General features: G+C 45.1%; 1 protein-coding gene across 1 annotated transcript in view; it reads right to left on the reverse strand.

Moving 5' to 3' along the window:
* DCC (DCC netrin 1 receptor) overlaps positions 1 to 21,166 on the reverse strand; it is a 591,765-nt gene that overhangs the window by 64,239 nt on the left and 506,360 nt on the right. The window contains exon 22 of the mRNA XM_056849071.1: positions 3,385 to 3,450. Coding sequence (XP_056705049.1) covers positions 3,385 to 3,450 — 66 coding nt within the window. The remainder of the gene's footprint in view (positions 1 to 3,384; positions 3,451 to 21,166) is intronic.

A 21,166-nucleotide genomic window follows, 5' to 3' on the forward strand; every position in this document is an offset into this window, starting at 1 on the left:
TCTACTCGACTGAGTAGGAAGAGCTTCTTGATAGTCAGAGCGGTTCCTTGGTGGAACTGGCTTCCTCAGGTGGCAGGCTCTCCTTCTTTGGAGGTTTTAAGCAGAGGCTAGATGGCCATCTGACAGCAATGCTGATTCTGTGAACTTAGGCAGATCAGGAGAGGGAGGGCAGAAAGGGTTGTGTCAGTGCTTGGCTCTCGAGGCCCTTTCCTGCATGCCCAGGGTAGTGCCGATTGCCACTTTGGGGTCAGAAAGCAATTTTCCTCCAGGCCAGACTGGCAAGGGATCCTGGAGGGTTCCCCCCACCATCTTCTGGGCATGGAGTAGGTGTCACTTCAGGTGTATGCGGGGGAAGTAGTTGTGAATTTCCTACATTGTGCTGGGGGTTGAACTAGATGACCCTGGTGGTCCCTTCCAGCCCTATGATTCTATGACTTCAGAGTAGGTCAGTATCGATTTGGGGTGGAGGGGAAACACACAAAAACAGAACCTGCTTCTGAGTGCAGTGCAATTTCCTGGCTCTGCCGTTTATATCTGATAAATCTCCACTACATATAATGACAACTCCGTCACGGTAGAAGCTGCCAAGGGATAATTAATTTTTCTCAATTATCTATTCCATTTCCCTCCTTAATCTCCTGCATCCTTTTTTTCTCCCTCACAGAAACGACTTTGCTCTGGTGATTCCAACAAGACCCTCACATGGCAATGGACTGTAAATATACTCTGGGCTTCCACCAGCTAATATCTTATCAACGCTGGCCATTTCCTTAGTGAGCTTATGAGGTCAAAACCCTTTGAAAGCTTTGCCCAGATTTCTTGCATCAGCTCACCTTGCCAAAAAGCGTGAAGCTATGAAACCAATCTAACCAATCCTCACATGAACACATGAAGCCTCCTTATACTGAATCAGACCCTTGGTCCATCACAGTCAGTACTGTCTACTCCGTCAGGCAGCGGCTCTCCAGGGTCTCAGGTGGAGGTCTTTCACATCAACTACTTGCCTAGTCCCTTTAACTGGAGATGCCGGTGATTGAACCTGGGACCTTCTGCATGCCAAGAAGATGCTCTACCACTGAGCCACGACCCCTCTCCACAGTCCTCTGAAACTTGCAATGGTAAAGAATGGATTTGCACAGAGAGCTGTGACAGCTGCCACAAGCGGTGCTTTTGAATGTACCCCAAGTGGAGCCAGAACATCACACCAACGTGGCAGCACCAACTGATGTGGCTAAACCAGCAAAAGCTCAAAAGATGCAATACAGTAGAAGTATAAAGCCCATTACCTTGAGGGAAGGTCTTGTGGTATAGCCTGATCTTGTCAGATCGGGGCAGCTAAACAAGGTTGGTGCTTGGATGGAAGATTTATATATTTATATTTCAAATTTCTATCCTGCCCTCCCCAGCCGAAGCTGGCTCAAAGTGTGTGTGCCGTCAAGTTGCTTCTGACTCATGGCAACCCTATGAATCAATGTCCTCCAAAACTTCCTATCCTTAACACCCTTGCTCATATCTTGCAAACCGAGGGCCGTGGCTTCCTTTATAGAGTCAATCAATCTCTTGTTGGCTCCTCCTCTTTTCCTGCTGCCTTCCACTTTTCCTAGCATGATTGTCTTTTCCAGTAACTCTTGTCTTCTCATAATGTGATCAAAGTATGATAGCCTCAAGGCATGTAGCTACATTAAAACCATAATAAAAGCCATAACAATCATACATTAAAACCAATAAATATAATTATACTAAACAATAGAATCATAGAGTTGGAAGGGACCACCAGGATCATCTAGTCCAACCCCAGGCACAATGCAGGAAATTCACAACTACCTCCACCCCCACACCCCCAGTGACCCCTACTCCATGCCCAGAAGATGCCCAAGATGCCCTCCCTCTCATCATCTGCTTAAGGTCATAGAATCAGCAATGCTGCCAGATGGCCATCTAGCCTCTGCTTAAAAACCTCCAGGGAAGGAGAGTTCACCTCCTCCCGAGGAAGCATGTTCCACTGAGGAACCACTCTAACTGTTAGAAAATTCTTCCTAATGTAATAATAATTATAATAAACAGCAGATGGCATTCAATTAGAAAAGTAGCCACTGAGAGGCTTAGCAGTCAGACAGTCCCCCCAAGTTCATAAGATGGACAGAATAATGCGGGGGGGGGGGGGGAGAGATAGGGAGGCCAGCACAGATGACATCTGTGGCTGTTCTCAGTTGTAAGCCTGGTGGAATAACTCCATTTTACAGGCCCTCACAAGAAGAATGCAGAGGAAGGCAATGGCAAACCAGATCTGTTCTCCTGTGTTTTGGAAGCCCCTTGCTAGGGTCGCCATAAGTCAGTTATGACTTGATGGCTCATACATCCCTATAAAGCCCACTGCACAAGACTGAACCTGGCCGAGACCTGTGTGGCAGGTCTAGGAACAACTCAGCTTGCATGTATCAACTACTTGGACTAGGCAAGTAGTTGATGTGAAAAGCCAGGGTTGGCCCTACTTAGTACCTGCATGGGAGACCACCAAGCAAGGCCAGGGTTGCTATGTAGAGGCAGGCAATGGCAAACCACCTCTGCTAGTCTCTTACCTTGAAACCCTATGGGGCTGCCGTATGTCAGCTGCGACTTGATGGCATTTTTCCACCACTGTGTGTGCAGTCTTGGGAGCTATGTTGGGCATTATAACTAGGGGTGTGCATATCAATATGCCGAGTGCCCCCCCCCCCAAAAAAAACCCTTTTTGGTATTTTTCAGGGGTTTTTTACGGACAAAAAAAGGCGACCAAAAAATGGGGCCTGAAAAAGCGGACCCGAATAATGCCAAATTTATTCGGCATTATTCGGGTTGCTTTGGCTGGAGCCTCCAGATCCTCGCTGCTTACAGGATCCCCCTCGGTTCAGAGGTGGGAGGCATCAAACAGTGAGGATTTGAAGGCTGGAGCCCCGGATCCTCGTTCTTGGCAGCCTGAAAGAAATCCATGCCGCCTGCCTTTGGAGAATGGAGGCGGCAGGGGTTTGGGGTTTGCTATTTTTCGGGTTGGGGTTCATTAACCCACTGACTGAAATACAGTGCTACAATTTTTACTCTCTGTCTAGGACTTGCACCAACAGAGTACGCATCACACTGAAGAGGATTCTAGGGCCTTGTTGGTGTGTCTTGCCTTGACTCGCCACTCATTCAACCCCACCCTCCAGTCATTCAGGGGCCGTCCTATGCTAAGTCACCCAAAGGTCTGCAAAAAGTTGAACCCTGTTGTATCAGATACCCAGTGATACCAGGGGATATACGATAGGAGAGACAGAGGAGAGAAGACAGAAATCAAAGCCCTGGTGAAACAATCCCGAGTAACGGAAGCTAATTTGGAGGGAATAGTTTTTAGGCCATATTATTTACCATTAAGGCTGCTTCTGTCAATCAAGTTTGTGTCAACCGGCCAATAGGCTCCATCGCCATGGCGACCTGGGGAAAAAAAAAAACAATATCAGAACGGCATGGAAGATACATCTTGAGCCAAGTCTGGTTCAATGCTTCAAATAGTGTTGATTTGACATTTAAGCCTATTAGATATTTGTGAAAAGCAGCAATTGTACATCTACATTGGGGGGAAAACTGACATAAAAGGAGAATTTCTCAGCCAAAAGCTTTGAGCGGTTGGAATCTCTCCCTCCTCCCTGGATGTTCTCATCACCCCTTTATTCACCACTGCATGTAAAAAAGGACAAAATAAGATGAAGCTGTGGTCTCAATCAGAATATTTCCTCTCAGTAGATTCCAGAAGAAAAACACAAGCAGGAAAACTGAAACGGTACAGGGTATATTTACTGGGTACTGGTATATTTACGTATAAGCTAAACAAGCTATAGCTTAGGGATATAGCTTGTTTAGTTTTTTTTTTTAAACTGGATGTACATTTCCAAAATACAAGATAAAAAACAAATAAAATAAAACCTACATACAGCAACAGTGTTTTGTGTTGTGTAGGCTGCTATGATGTAAGTAATGGGCCCCGCCTGCTAGCCTGCTCCCTAAAATATCACTGGTTTGCTCATATTTTGTTATGTGCAAACGGCTTTAGATACCTACTAGGTCCATAAATTACCATACAGCATATATTCAACACCAAAAACAGCGACGATTTGTTGTTGACAAAGGACAGCTAGACATATAAAGGGCCCCATTACCTTCAATAGCTTAGGGCCTCATCAAACCTAAATCCGGCCCTGTGGGAGACCCAAGTAAACCAGAATACCGGTATTTGTGCCCTTCCCCAAACCCAAATGTGGAAAACACTGATTTTGTTTTTCTTTCAGGTGCACATCCCCACATGAAACTTATTAACAAAGCTACACACACATACATGCCGTGGCTCAGTGGTAGAGCATCTGCTTGGCATGCAGAAGGTCCCAGGTTCAGTTCCCGGCATCTCCAGTTAAAGGGACTAGGCAAGGAGGTGATGTGAAAGACCCCTGCCTGAGACCCTGGAGAGCCGCTGCCGGTCTGAGTAGACAATACTAACTTCGATGGGCCAAGGGGATGATTCAGTATAAGGCAGCTTCATGTGTGTTCATGTGTGTTCACATACAAACTAAGAAACTTTCAGGCACGGCAAATGGTGCTGTGCAAATGCTATAATGACACTTTCATGGCCACTTTTCTGCCATATTTTACAACATGCCAAAGCTTCCTCTGCTCTAATCTTATCAGAAAAGTATGCGTTCTGCAAGCCTGCAGTTGCATCATGGATAGTAATCGGATACATAATTCAGCATTCTGAGAAGCACAATTCTGTGAATGCACCATTTAGTCTTTGCCTCTGAGGCGGGACAGGCAGCTTTGCAGAGTACTGAAGCCCCGGTATTCTAAAAGGCATGCTACCCCTCCACACATACTTATGACCTCTAGAGCGGTATGAATTCTGCCATTCTGTACGATTCTGCCATTAAAGCAAAGGGTATTTGGGCCAGAGCACTGCAAGGATGGGGGGACCATATGGGAACTACATTGAAGCTCCTTTGAGCAAGGTAAAATAAAAAGTATGAGATTTCACAACTGACTGCCCACACATTTCCACACACTTGTTTTTTTTCTTTTCCATGGAACTCTGAATTTCACCCATGGGAGATAACCAGCAATCCTAGCCCAGATCCAGAGATGATGTATGCACGTATGAAGTACTTCCAACATGGCTAGTGGTGGCTGATTCTTCCATTCCGACTAGGGTTGCCAACCTCCAGGTACTAGCGGGAGATCTCCTGCTATTACAACTGATCTCCAGCCGATGGAGATCAGTTCACCTGGAGAAAATGGCCACTTTGGCAATTGAACACTATGGCATTGAAGTCCCTTCCCTCCCCTTCCCTCCCCTTCCCAAACCCAACCCTCCTTAGGCTCCGCCCCGAAAAGCTCCCACCGGTGGTGAAGAACGACCTGGCAACCCTAATTCCAACAACAGCTCTTTAGCCCTTATGGTGGGCTGCTCTGGAGGGCCCCAACCTTCAGCAGGCTGCCTCTGGAAAGGGGAAGTGGAGAACACCCAGCACCCTGGACACTTAAATCCACACACAGCACTCTGGATCCTGTGTGTGTGTGAAGTTCTGTCAAGTTCCTTCTGACTCATGGTGACCCTATGAATTAATGACCTCCAAAATGTCCTATCATTAATGGCCTTGCTCAGGTCTTGCAGACTGAGGGCCGTGGCTTCCTTTATATAGTCATAGAATCACAGAGTTGGAAGGGACCACCAGGGTCATCTAGTCCAACCCCCTCCACAATGCAGGAAATTCCAAACTACCTCCCCCCCACACCCCCAGTGACCCATACTCCATGCCCAGAAGATAGCCAAGGTGCCCTCCCTTGGCCATCTCATGATGGGTATTCCTCTTTTCCTGCTGCCTTCCACTTTTCCTAGCATTATTGTCTTTTCCAGAGACTCTTGCCTTCTCATACTGTGACCATAGTACGATAGCCTCAGTTTGGTCATTTTAGCTTCTAGGGAGAGTTCGGATCCTTGGCATAGTTTAATGATTACTTACTCAGTGAATGACAGCTATTGACTTGCTCACTCACTGAATGTGTAAATAAATCCAAGGCTAAATTCAGATGGGGAAAGCTGACCCTGGATATCTGATTACCTTATGGACTCTTTATTTATTCATCAAAGACTTCTCCCTGGTCCCTATACCTTAAAACATCAAGTTTAAGCAGATATTCCAGGGTTCCCATTATTCCCTCATGAACCATAATAATAAGTAAGACGCTCCTTCCAAAGAAACCCTCTCCCAAATCATAACTAGGTATCACAAATCCAGTCAAATGATACAAAGATGACTAATTTATTCAATTTATAGAATTGGAAAAATAAATTATATACAGAGTATTAACAATGTTAAACTGATGCAGAGTAATACATTTTCCCTACGAAGGTAAGACTGTGATAATTATGTAAATTTCTCCCCATGACTTGACAGAAAATCCATAACTCAGCAAGATGTTCCACAATCTCTCCAGTAACATTAAAAAGAACCTGTAGCTATCTTTGGTCAATTCCAATTCTAAGAATATTCTCCAAAAAGGCAAGAGTGTATAAGATAAATTCTAATCCTAAACTGGTCTCACTACCTAAAATTCCTGTGCTGATTAAAGCAACTGTAGTTTTCTTCCTTCACTTTTGTCTCTTCTTTAAACTATACGTTTCTTGATTAAAACTCTTAGAACAATAGAGGTTACTACATTAAACTAAGTGCCAGTGAGTTGAGCTGCAATCCTAAATCCGTTTATATGCAAGTAAGTCTTATTATAAATTGGGTAATTAAGTGGGACTCAATTCCAAGTAATTATGACGAGGAACTACAAATCAACCTTGAGGTTAAGCCACTACATGTGGAAATGCCAGCTCTGCATCCTTGCTGCAGGAAAGGTGTTGCACACACTGAAGCTATCTGATGCTGAGTCAAACCACTGGTCCACCTAACCCTGACTGCTCCAGCTGATGGTTCCTCTACAAGGTCTTTCCCCCAGCCTTCCTATCTGAGATACTTTCAACTGGAGATGTCAGGGACTGAACCTGAGGCCTTCTGCAGGCAACATACTTGCTTTATCACTTTCCCCCCACCCTTCCTCTGATGTGATGAACATCAGTCTCCTGAGCCAGCATGCTGTAGTGGTTAAGAGCGGTGGTTTGGAGCGGTGGAGTCTGATCTGGCGAACCGGGTTTGATTCCCCCACTCCTCCACATGAGTGGTGGAGGCTAATCTGGTGAACTGGATTTGTTTCCCCACTCTTACACACAAAGCCAGCTGGGTGACCTTCGGCAAGTTACAGCTCTGTTAGAACTCTCTCAGCCCCACCTACCTCACAGGGTGTCTGTTGTGGGAAGGGGAAGGTGATTGTAAGCCGGTTTGAGTCTCCCTTAAGTGGCAGAGAAAGTCGGCATATAAAAACCAACTCTTCTTCCTCTCCAGGCAAAAGGATCAAGATCTACCCAGGCACCTCCTCTCCTTATAAACATACAAGTGTATGTAAAGGGCCATCAAGTCACAGCCAACATGGTGACCCCAGCAAGGGGAGGAGAAGAAGAAGAAGAAGAAGAGTTGGTTATTATATGCTGACTTTTTCTACCTTTAAGGAGAATCAAAGCAGCTTACAATCACCTTCCCTTCCTCTCCCCACAACAGACACCTTGTGAGGTAGGTGGGGCTTAGAGCATTTGGAGAGAACTGTGACTAGCCCAAGGTCACCCAGCAGGCTTCATGTGGAGGAGTGGAGAAACCAACCCGGTTCTCCAGATTAGAGTCCACTCACTGTTCCAAACCACCACTCTTAACCACTATACCACGCTGGCTCCAAAATATATACCCCACCCCAAAATATATACCCCACTGCTCTTAACCACTGCACCACGCTGTGAGAAGCAGAGGTGGTTTGCCAAAGCCTTCCTCTGCAGAGTCTTCCTTGGTGGCCTCCCTTCCAAGTACCGACCCTGCTTAGCTTCCGAGATCTGACAGGTTCGGGCCTTCAGCTGACAGATTTGCCCATGTTTAGCTGACAGAATGCATTTGCTGTCAAGTTGCAGCTGACTTATGGCAGAAAAAGGGGTAATTTGCCATGGCCTTCCTCTGCAGGGTCTTCCTCGGTGGTCCCCCATCCAAGTATTGACCCTGCTTAGCTTCCAAGATCAGGCTATACCATACTGTTCCGCATCACCTTAGCTGACAGAATGCACCACAAAACTAGTTTAAGAAAGGCTTTGTAACAACCTTAAGGAGACCTGACGTATGCTTGAAGAAACATAGTGTTAACTTGAAGAGTTGTTATATTACATAGAAGAGGCGCCTGCACCTCAGGTAGATCTGAAAATTATTCTCCGGCACTGCTTTGCCTATCAATGTCTGTGAAGGGCTTGGGTATGAAAGGCACAATTAGGAATGTAAGGTCATTATCATCACGGGAGTTTTCAGCCTAATCAACTTCTCAATCAAGATAATTGCACAGCCATCGGCATTTGATCCTCCAAAAGGAGCAAAGTTGCTCGATGTTGAGTCATAATCATTAGAAGCGGAGAGCAGATCGGCCAGTTCGGAGCTGCAAGCCAAATGTGAATTATTATTATTTTTTGCTCACATGGGATGATAAACTATTTTTTCCAAGTGGAAGCGACACCCCTTGCAAAGCTTCCAAATGTATTTACTCCCTGAATTTTGAAGGAAAGCTAGAGCCTTGGAAAGCTATGTGTCACTGGAATCGACAGAAGCAATGCAAATGTAAAAGCAACATGGAATCTACCAAAGCAACATAGGGAAGCTGGTCTATTCTGGCAAAATTCCACCTTAGCTTGTTCTGAACTTCAAGACAGAACTCAGTTACATCCTTAGGCACCAACACCTGCCCATGCAACAGAGAAATGAGATTTAAAAAAATAAAACACTACAGAGCTAACTGCTGTATACATTTTTTTAAACAATAGCTCATAGCGTTTGTTTTTGGTGTTGCAGCCTCGCTGTTTTCGATGGGGCCACTCTCTGGACTATCTGAATTTTTGATATAACATTCATCACAAATTGGAGAAATCTGAACACATGAACACATGAAGCTGCCTTATACTGAATCAGACCCTTGGTCCATCAAAGTCAGTATTATCTACTGGCAGCGGCTCTCCAAGGTTTCAGGCCGACGTCTTTCACATCACCTACTTGCGTAGTCCCTTTAACTGGAGATGCCAGGGATTGAACCTGGGACCTTTTGCATGCCAAGCAGATGCTCTATCACTGAGCCACAGTCCCTCCCCAATTTAAGATACATTTTCAGTGTGCAATTTTTTTCTGCACCTTTAAGAGCAAGTTGGATTTTAAAACATCTGGAACTCAGCTGTTTGACATTGGATTTTTGTGTCGTTTGGTCAGACAGCACTTCTGTTTGCAGATTATAATCCCTGACAATATGACAAGTTTCAGACAGAAAGGACAAAATTGACTTGCATTTACAGTTTAGAACTTTAACACATTATGACTGTTCAGTATTCCATATGTCTTCTCTACAGCCACTCCCTACTCTGTACAAGTCTCAAAATAGAAAAAAAAATCCTTAAAAAGTAAATGAATCCAATTTTATGCATGAAATCAAAAAGTTTACATTTTTGATTAGTAGCAATTAGACTGATAACAGAGGTAGAAATTAAATAATCCTTGACAAACCTAGTACATGACATTTTAAAAAAATTAATCCCACCAATATCTCATATTGGATTTATGATAATGTAATTTCATTACTAAGCTCTGACTTTGCTTAGATAAGTGAAAAAACTAATCTGGGTAAATGTTCTCTATTTTGAACTGAGTTATGGGGACTGAAACAGAAGCTAGACTATGATCACAGGGAAGGGTTATTTTTAAGTGAATTGCAAAGGATGTTAAAAAATTCCAATTCCCTGATACTGATAGTGTCCCGTCAACATATCTGCATTAACCCATCACTGTGGATGAGGGAGACTTGGCCATACTTTGCCTTTGGAAAGACAAAACTCTATCTAAAACAAATATTCTCTTCACAAACCATTCATGCCTGCTTATGCTCCATTCTCCCACTGTGTGCGTGTTCAGTGCTATCAAGTCACTTCCGACTTATGGCGACCCTATGAATCAATGTCCTCCAAAACATCCTATCCCTAACAGCCTTGCTCAGATCTTGCAAATTGAGGGCCGTGGCTTCCTTTATAGAGGCAATCCATTTCTTGACGGGTCTTCCTCTTTTCCTGCTGCCTTCAGCTTTTTGAAGCAACTTTTCATGACTCTTGTCTTTTCATAATGGGACCAAAGTACGACAGCCTCAGTTGAGTCATTTTAGCTTCTAGGGAGAGTTCAGGCTTGATTCGATCTAGAACCCATTGATTTGCCTTTTTGGAGGTCCATGGGATTAATAAAATTCTCCTCCAACACCACATTTCAAATGAATCAACTTTCTTTTTGTCAGCTTTCTTCATTGTCACACCATACATAGTAAATGTCTCATTAGTCATATATAAAAATTATTTATGGAGAAATAAATGACCAAGACAACCTTTTTTTCTTTTCCAGCAATGTAGAAATTGCTCCCAACTGATGTGGTTCCATGCATTTTTTCCATGATATGGTGTGCATTTTATCCTCACAACAACCTCCTTCCCTCCCCCTCCTTCACTGGATACTCATAATCTCCTCCCGTCCCCTTCTCCATTTTTTCCTCACAACCTCCTCCCGTCCCCTTCTCCATTTTCTCCTCACAACCTCCTCTCCTTCCCCTCCTCCATTTTCTCCTCCCAACAACCTTCTTCTCTCTCCTTCCTCCATTTTCTCATCGTAATAACCTCCACTCCACCCCCTTCTTCATTTGATTCTCACAACAACCTCTTCCATTTTCTCCTCACAACTGTAAAAATATATATCTCTTTAGTTTCTTAGTTCTACAAATGCTGCTCTTCCAGTTGCTTCAGAAAAATCATAAATTATATAATATCTTTCTAGGGGATCGGATAACTCAGAAAATATGCCTCAGGTACAAAAATGTCCCTTTCTGATTCTCGTACTTATTGTAAATATCAGCATCTAGTGTTTTTTATTTACAGGCTTGCAAACCCATCGGAAACTCTCCTCACTGCATCACGATATTTCCCTCCCATTTTGAGGCGTTCTCACCCCCACGCTTATGGCTAAGAGAAGTATGAGGAAAAGCTAAAAAAGAAAAAGCCAACAAGACATCCCTCTATCTTCACAGTGTGGAGTGAGGCTGCCTGAATGTAGGCATCAGGCAATAGGTGTAACTCGCTGCCGTTTCCCTACTAGTTAGGAGGAAGGGCTTCAGCGAGTGAGACCAGACAGTTTATGATTTTTCAGCCAAAAACCATTTTGAGCAACGGCAGTTTATGCTTCAAATAGTCAAGCAACTGCACACCTGCTGCAAACCAAATGCAGCACAGACTGAATTACGTTTGTGTGTGTGTGTGTGTGCGCGCGCATGCAAAAAAATAAAATTAAATACAGACCTGGCTTCAACTTCCTTACCAACCCTATTTCCCCCTAAGCTGAAACAATTAGCGCTCTGTTTATTCATGAGATTAAAACCAGCGAGGTGCAAAATGGCAGGTGTCCTGTCAGATTGTAATATAATAATTCCTCAGTCGGGGAAGGTACAGCGCTTTGAACTCAATGGGAGGTGTTCAAAGATTCCGCGGCTTCCCTTCAGTGATGGTATGCAAGAACAGAGGAAAGAAGAATGTCCTCTGGGGTGGAAGAAATATGATTTGGGATTTCCAGACAGAAGCATCTGTCAACTATGCTTCTCCATTGGAGGACAATGCTTGCACTGCATAGCGGCTAAGAGGATGAAGTTGTGATCGGGGAACCGTTGGTTCAGAGCACATCAAATTACACCCCAGTGTGATGGTTAGAGGGCTTTTTCTCAAACTGGGGTCTCAGAACCCCTGAGGGTCCACAAGGAGGGCAGTCCCTCTCTCTCCCATCTGGCTATTTGAAGTTGGAGATCGCTGAGCTTTGTAGGAATGGGGGATGAGGGATTTTCTGATTCCAGAGGTCAGAACTGGCTTCTCTTTATTTCGAAGGGTGGGAGCTCATACAGCCAGCACCACCTGCAGTGACCTGACCTGGTTTCCAGATCTCCTCATCTCCTTATAATATTAACTAGAAAACACTCTGATTGGTTGCCGCTCAACCAATCTCTCAGTCCTAGGAATGCTAATTGGTTGCAAGGAGGTACACAGTCCAAATGCAGTCGTGCTAGTTATTTACAGTATAAAACTGAACTTTTAACATTGTTATCTTTTCCAATGCAAAGGCTCTAAAGATTGCGGGAAGACACTCTACGTCCATAGGCAATAAAAGCCAGTACTGGCTTTCAGCTGAATGACGGACATTCAGGTATGTGATGCTCAGCTTTTCTTATTTCTGTAAGCAGCTCTAAACATTTCCCCAAGCTCCTTCCAACTACCCATTTTCAGCTTCCTTTATTGAGTCAATCCATCTCTCGTTGGGTCTTCCTCTTTTCCTGCTGCCCTCAACTTTTTCCTAGCATGACTGTCTTTTCCAGTGACTCTTGTCTTCTCATAATGTGACCAAAATACGACAGCCTCAGTTCAGTCATTTTAGCTTCTAGGGTCAGTTCAGGCTTGATTTGATCTATAACCCACTGATTTGGTTTTTTTTTTTTTTTTTGGCAGTCCATGGTATCTGTAACACTCTTCTCCAACACCATATTTCAAAGGAATCTACTTTCTTCCTATCAGCTTTCTTCAATGTCCAGCTTTCACACCCATGCATAGTAATAGGGAATATGATGGCATTAATGTAATCCATATATAGACAATTATGAATGAGAGTCAATGTATGAAACATTCTTATGCCAAGTCAGAACATTGAGTTTTCTAGCTCAGTATAGCCCGGGGTGGCAGAAGCTCTCTGGGATCTCAGGCAGATAAAAGCCTTTCCCACTAACTGAGATTCTGTAACTGAATACGCCAGAGCCTAGACTTTCTGTATGCAAAGCACATGCCACAGTCCCTAACCAATGTGAGGCGACCTGAGGTCCATGTCCATGTCCAATCCCTGTGAGATACCAACTGATCTTTCAGTTGCCCACCAAATGTCAAGAGACACATTAAGGAAGGGGCATCAGAACTTGATGACAGATCATTTTAAGGGGTAGGTGTTCCTAAAAAAAACAACTAGTTGCCAATCAGGAATACTGAAATTCTTGGAGAACGGAAGAGGGACTTAGATTAGCTGATTTATCAACACTTGAACCACTTCCATCGAGCTATGTCACATATGTTTATTACCTGTCCTCAAGATACTCCCAATTTATGGTGACCTTATGAATTAACAACCTCCAAAACATCCTCACAGGTCTTGCAAACTGAAGGCTGTAGCGTCCTATATAGAGCCAATCCGTCTCATATCAGGTCTTCCTCTTTTCTTTTACCTCAACTTTCTATAGTGTTATTGTTTTTTTCTCAGTGAGCCTTGTCTTCTTATGATGTGACCGAAGGATGATTTTTTGCATATATATTTTTTACAAGAAAACCTGGTTTGTATCCTGGGCACCATGAGGGCTGAGAAACTAAAGGAACAGAATTTTTTCTACCACCCCCCAGAAGAATTTCTGGTATTTGGAGTAGCTGCAGTAAGAGGAGTTATGAGACCCTCATGAACAAGGGCCAAGTGGGGGTCTACAACGAGAAAGGGAAAATTAGTAAAAATCAGTGAAAATCTCTCTCCCTGTATGCCATTGGCAGAAAATGACAGTAAGGTATCAGCCTATACATTTAGTTTTGTCTCACCCCTAATATTAATTTTGTTTAAAAGAGATGGTCAAAAAGAGACAGGACTCCTCAAAAGTACGCTCTTCGGCTCTAATTTCCTGAGTTTTGTGACTCCAGATTGACTCCCTATTTTCTCAGCTTGTTGGGGGTAAAGGGAAGATGACTGGGGAAGGCACTGGCAAACCACCCCGTAAACATAGTCTGCCTAGTAAACGTCGGGCTGTGATGTCACCCCATGGGTCAGGAATGACCCGGTGCTTGCACAGGGGACCTTTACCTTTATATTACCTCGCTCACAGTTTTCTCCTGTAACAAATTTAATTTCTGTTCCATACTTGCATTAAATCAGTGTGCAGGGAAAGAAAGAAAAAACCCTACAGCAATGCGCTCTGGTACAATTATATAACAACAACAACCATTTCATTATGAAAACAGCTGTCTGATTATTTAATGGGAACACCAAATCTTTTTTCTGATTCTGTAGAGAATAAGGATCATTTCATAAAGTATTTCAGCAGCAAACAACACATCACTTCACACCACAGATACTGAGGCAAGCCAGTGGGCTTTAGTTAGCTGACCTAATAAGATTAAATGCCTGGATATAAAAAACAAATCAAATCAAACAAGGAACGGCATTTAGGAAACAGCACATTGAGCTCTTGTAGAACCATAACAGAAAACCGACGTCACAAACTGAAAAGCAACTTTAATTACTCTTTCTCTCTCTTACGGCTCAATCTGCTGATTTCAAAAGCAATTCTGGCCTCAAGCCAGATCAGACCGGGAGCTAGGGTTGTCAGCTCCGGGTTGGGAAATACCTGGAGATTTTAGGGGTGGAGCCTGGGGAGGGTGGGGTTTGTGGAGGGGCAGGACCTCAGCAGGATATAATGCCATAGAGTCCACCTACCAAAGCGGCCATTTTCTCCAGGTGAACTGATTTCTGTCGCCTGGAGATGAGTTGTAATAGCGGGAGATCGCCAGCCACCCTACGGAAGTTGGAAATTCTAGGGCAGAGCTTGGGAAGGTCAGAGTTTGGGGATGGGAAAAACCTCAGTGCCATGTAGGGTTGCCAGGTCCCTCTGCGCCATCGGCGGGAGGTGTTTAGGGCAAAACTTGTGGAAGGCGGGGTTTGGGAAGGGGAAAGGCTTCAATGCCCTAGAGTCCAATTGGCAAAGCAGCCGTTTTCCCCAGGGGGACTGCTCTCTATTAGCTGGAGATCAGATGTAATAGCAAGAGACCTCCAGCTAGTACCTGGAGGCTGGCAACCCTAGTGGCATAGAATCCACTTTCCAAAGCAGCTGTTTTCTTTCTCGAAAGTTTTTACCCTGAAAATCTTCTTCGTCTTGGATCTAACTGTTCTACTACAAGCCTGCCCTCTGAAACCATTTTCTTCAGGGAAATTGATCTCTGTAGTCTGGAGATCAATTGTAATTGCAGGAGATCTTCAAGTTCAGGCCCCTCTGAGGAGTTGGCAAGCCTACTTTAACAGGCAGGAAATGTCATGTGTGAGCCAGGGCCTCTATGGAAATGCCTAATCATGCCTAAGGTTGCCAACCTCCAGGTATTAGCTGGAGAACTCCTGCTATTATAACTGATCTCCAGCCGATAGAGATCAGTTCACCTGGAGAAAATGGCCGCTTTGGCAGTTGGACTCTATGGCATTGAAGTCCCGCCCCTCCCCAAACCCCATCCTCCTCAGGCTCCGCCCCAAAAACCTCCCGCTGGTGGTGAAGAGGGAGCTAGCAACCCTCATCATGCCAAACCTGTTATAAAAGTTCTCTCCCTCAAAAATAAAATAAAACATAAAAAATGAGAGCAACTGTGAAGTTAAGGTTTAGCATGGAGGCAAGGTCAGACTTGCTTGCCAGCCTAAGTCCACCTGCCAAGGGATTATGGTTGCCACCTCCAGGTGGGACCTGGAGATGTCCTGGAATTACAACTGATCTCCAGTCTACAGAGATCAGTGCCCCTAGAGAAAATGGCTGTTTTGGAGGGTAGACTCTATGGTAGGGGTGTCGAACTCACTTGTTACAAGGGCCGGATATGACATAAATGCCACTTGGTCGGGCCGGGCCATGTCTAGGGTTGCCGACCTCCAGGTACTAGTTGGAGATCTCCTGCTATTACAACTGATCTCCAGCCGATATAGATCAGTTCACCTGGAGAAAATGGCCACTTTGGCAATTGGACTGTATGGCATTGAAGCCCCTCCCCTCCCCAAACCCCACCCTCCTCAGGCTCTGCCCCAAAAACCTCCCACCGGTGGCAAAGAGGGACCTAGCCATGTGTACCATAAAACTTAATGCCAGGTACCAGATCTATAAACTTTATAGAAGACACAAGCAACACCAATTAATTTTTTTAACTAAAAATACAAACATGCTTAAAACAATAACCCTCTTAAGTATTTTATTTAACAGTCTCTGATAATTAACACCTTGGGATGGGGGTGGGGGGTGGCTGCCTTGGCTGGCGATCCTGCAGTGGACGGGGTGGGGGATAAGCACTCTCTAGGGGCCGGATCCGGCCCGCGAGCCGTATGTTTGACATCCCTGCTCTATGGTATTATAATTGCTGAGGCCACTCCCCTCTTCAAACCCCACTCTCTGCATGCTCTACCCCCAAATCTTCACAAATCTCCCAACCCAGTGTTAGCTACCCCACAAACTATAGATAATCTTAATTCGGGGCATTGTGTCCTCTCTTGCCTTTACTTCATCCCAGCATCAACTGCTTCGGAACCTAGGGTTGCCAACCTCCAGGTACTAGCTGGAGATCTCCTGCTGTTACAATTGATCTCCTGCCAACAGAGATCAGTTCACCAGGAGAATATGGCTGCTTTGGCAATTGGACTCTATGGCATTGAAGTCCCTTCCCTCCCCAAACCCCACCCTCCTCAGGCTCCACCCCAAAAACCTCCCACCGGTGGCAAAGAGGGACCTGGAAACCCTAAGGAACCATATTGACAGAAACTCGAAGGTGAAGCAAAGAAGGCAAATATGGTGATGGTATATCTTTTCTAAAGACTTAATTAAAAAAATAATAAAACTCTACAATTTCAGGACGGGTGCCAATCATTCTGAACGCCTGCCAGTTGTTTCCCTAACACTTCCTAAAGTGTTTTCCATATCAGCTTCTCAGTGCTACATATGCTTATTAAAAAATGAGTGGCTTTCATAACCCTGACTGATGCTACCAATAAAAACTTGGGCTCGGTGCTTGGAGCGGAAGAAAAGCCTTTGTGATAATTCACCTCATTAGGCTCCGGCTTCTCAGCTCCTGGTGCCTTCCCCACAGAATCAGTCACATTGAGACACCCGTGCATTCTTTGGTTAACAAATGGCAGTACAGCCGACATGGCAGACCTGATTATGAGCTCCCACTCCTTGAAGAGGAAGGCAGATTTTCCGGAACCTTTTACAACACACAAACACATTTTACGCCAGCCCCCCTCGGCCGCTCCTGCCACTGGGTTTATTTTTCACAGCGTTCAGGATCCCATTTAATTCTGTGGGTCCCCGCAGAGGAAAGGGAGGGGCAAATGGAACATTCAAATGAAAGGAAGAAAGACCATTATTATTATTTACTGGGACCGGAAGCCTTGGGGAGCCGAAGCAGGTTTTAGCCACACGCACAAAGTAATCTAACTTTCATCTCGCATCTTTATTTACTTCCCCACACGGAAGAAAACTGCACCTTCTTTCCCAAACTAGGCAGCTGGCGTCCCCATGGGGACTCGGCTCTTTTCTATAGTGCTTCCAATATATTCAGAGCAAGTGAGAATTACAGCTTTTTAAAAAGTGAGATCTTGCAAAGGCTCACAGATAAGCTCTTTGGGGTGATCCAAAGGAAGGATTCTGATGGCTAATTGTACCTTCAGCCTGAAGAGGAAGAGTTGGTTTTTATATGCCGACTTTCTCTACCACTTAAGGGAGACTCAAACCGGCATACAATCACCTTCCCTTTCCCTCCCCACAACAGACACCCTGTGAGGTAGGTGGGGCTGAGAGAGAGTGACTTGCCCAAGGTCACCCAGCTGATTTCATGTGTAGCAGTAGGGAAACCAATCCAGTTCACCAGATTAGCCTCCACCACTCATGTGGAGGAGTGGGGAATCAAACCCGGTTCTCCAGATCAGAGTCCACCATTCCAAACCACAACTCTTCACCACTACACCATGCTGGCCTGGTATTAAGGTCCTGCATATGACAGAGACCACTTTTTGCACCTCATGATTTTTTTTTTAAATTCAGAACATTTATATGCTGCTGCTTCAGAGACCTGCATGGGGCAGTTTACAACATAAACATGTGTTCATCCACCATTGTGCCCGCGGGCCTTATATTTGACACCACTACTCTTAAGGAAAGTTAGGTTCATAAATATTGCGCACGTTTCTAGGAGTCAATGTCCACCAGATGTGTGATATTACTCATATGGTGGTGGGCTCTTGCATTTCTGAGTTGCCACCCCCTAAGCATAAGACCATAACACCACATCAGGCATATGATGGGTCTCTCAGAGTGCCAATCACCATTACGTTTTGGTAGTCAGCGCAGATTTTATGCCAGCCCCCTTGGCAAGGCTAAACTGAGGCTGTCGTACTTTGGACACATTATGAGAAGACAAGAATCACTGGAAAAGACAGTCATGCTAGGAAAAGTTGAAGGCAGCAGGAAAAGAGGAAGACCCAACAAGAGATGGATTGACTCAATAAAGGAAGCCACGACCCTCAATTTGCAAGATCTGAGCAAGGCTGTTAAGGACAGGACACTTTGGAGGACATTGATTCATAGGTCATTGATTCATGAGTCAGAAGCGACTTGATGGCACTTAACACACACACAAACACACACCCACAGTCAGCGCAAGGGAAAGCTGAGGAAATGGTAGGAAGCAGAGATCAGACTTTTCCTTTGAGGCTATTTCCGGTTCTATTAACTGAGCATCTGATTGCCATTTCAGCCCACCTTCTTAGGCTGCAGAATCCAGATTCTCATTGAAATGGGGACTCCTGTAGGAGAGACGAAGTCCCTTGTTCAAACTGTCCCTTAGCCATGAAAGTAATGGAGGCCAGACCTTGGACAAGCTATGATTCAGACCGTGCTCAGCCATCTCTAAAAGTCTTATAACTCTCTCACGCAGCTACATCTGCATATTGCTTTTTTTTTTTTTTACTGCCACAACAATTCAAACACTTGTTGGGTCATTTCACACGGAAGCTGCATTTTATTACAGTGAGCCACAAAGGGCCACCGTTTTCAGCCTTAGGCTGCTCCCACACATGGATTCCCCCCATCCTCTTTGGACAGCTGAATACCCCTAAATTTTGGGGAGTTTCTGCATTCCACTGACCTCTTTCCATGCACAACTTGTGGGGTTGCTGTGGCATCATCCTTTAAAGCCAAACCCAAGGAAAACCGCCTCTGATCTGACTAGGGTTGCCAGCTCCGGGTGGGGAAATACCTGGAGATTTCAGGGGTGGAGCCTGAAAAGGGTGGTGGTTGGGGAGGGGAGGGACTTCAGTGAGGTATAATGCCCTAGAGTCCACCCTCCAAAGCAGCCATTTTCTCCAGGGGAACTGATCTCTATCACCTGCAGATCAGTTGTAACAGCAGAAGATCTCCAGCCACCACCTCCACCTTCAAAATGATGCTCAGCTCCCTTTTCAGACCATTAATGGTCTTTCTTCCTATTCCCAGGTGACCTGAAGTATCCCTTTAGCTGCAGCTCAGCTGTGAAGGGAAAAGGGGGGATTGTCAGGCCATGAGGGAGCTAGGGTTGCCAGGTCCCTCTTCACTATCGGTGGGAGGTTTTTGGGGCGGAGCCTGAGGAGGGCAGGCTTTGGGGAGGGGAAGGACTTCAATGCCATAGAGTCCAGTTGCCAAACCGGCCATTTTCTCCAGGTGAACTGATCTCTATCGGCAGGAGATCAGTCATAACAGCAGGAGATCTCCAGCTAGTACCTGGAGGTTTGCAACCCTAGAGGGAGCCCATCATGACCACTGGTCTGTCAGTAGGGACAGACCAGTGAGCACTACAAGAATTGGGCATGTGGACGCCGTCTCGATCCACCCACCTTCCCTCAGCTTGCTGATGTTCCTATCCTGGTGTGGAAGCAGCCTCAACGTCTCTTCCTGCCTTTTCATAGGTGTTTGAAATAAGCCATCTTTCTCATCATTAGTACTTGCATTTATCTCCTTTGGCAGCTAGGGTTGCCAGCTCTGGATGGGGAAAGACCTGGAGATTTTAGGGGTGGAGCCTGGGGAGGGTGGGGTATGGGGAGGGACCTCAGCAGGGTACAATTACATAGAGTCCACCCTGCAAAGCAGCCATTTTCACCAGGGGAACTGATCTTGGTCATCTGGAGATCAACTGTAATAGCGGGAGATCTCCATGCCACACCTGGAGGTTGGCACCCAATCTGGTGCTCTTCATAGAAAGAAATCTCTGTCCCCTCTCCTTTTTTCTTTTCTTTTCTTTTTTTGGTGGGGCAACATTAATCTCACTGTAATTAACAAACTGCTGACAAGGTCTATATCCCCAAATCAAATTTGCGCAAGGATCACATTTCTCCTGCTCATTTGTCTGCCTTTTGAACTTCTCGGTCTTCTCTTCACCTTCGTCTGTAGCAAGGAGTCCCTTCTGTGGTTTGTCGGAGGCAGCCATAATTGCATTTAAAAGTTCATCTCTGTTTTCTCAAGCCTGCTCCCATTTCTCTTGTTAACATTACACTTTTCAAAAATCTCAATTTACTATGCTGATGCCATGTGGGCAGGAAAATTAGCCGCGCCGACACCCAAATGATAAAGAAGCTCGTCTTTGATTCTGTTTGTGTATACTTGAAATCGCTGTGAGGTATGCAAGGAAAATGGCATCTACTTTATGTCCCAAAATATCCATTAAGATCAAACACAGAAGATTATTTGTTTTGCCAATTTGTAACTGGGCGCTGAAGATGGAGAGAACAGTTTATTATGCAGTTTGCCTTTCCAGCAGAGACAGATTAATAATTAGACAGCGTTCTATGGCAAATGCCCAGGAGAAACTTGATCCAGATCTTGGCTTGAGCTACCCATTTATGCATGAAAGATGGAGTGTAGAGATGGACCCTTCTCCTCAACTAGGGTTGCCAACCTCCAGGTGCTAGCTGGAGATGTCCTGCTATTACAACTGATCTCCAGCCAACAGAGATCAGTTCACCTGGAGAAAATGGTGGCTTCGGTAATTGGACTCTATGGCATTAAAGTCCCTCCCCTCCCCAAACCCCACCCTCCTCAGGCTCTGCCCCAAAAACCTCCCGCTGGTGGCGAAGAGGGACCTGGCAACCCTACCTCAACTTGAATTTGAAACACTTGATGTTATGGA

Source organism: Euleptes europaea, chromosome 4, assembly GCF_029931775.1.
Source record: "Euleptes europaea isolate rEulEur1 chromosome 4, rEulEur1.hap1, whole genome shotgun sequence".
In the NCBI taxonomy this organism is placed as follows: Eukaryota; Metazoa; Chordata; class Lepidosauria; order Squamata; family Sphaerodactylidae; genus Euleptes; species Euleptes europaea.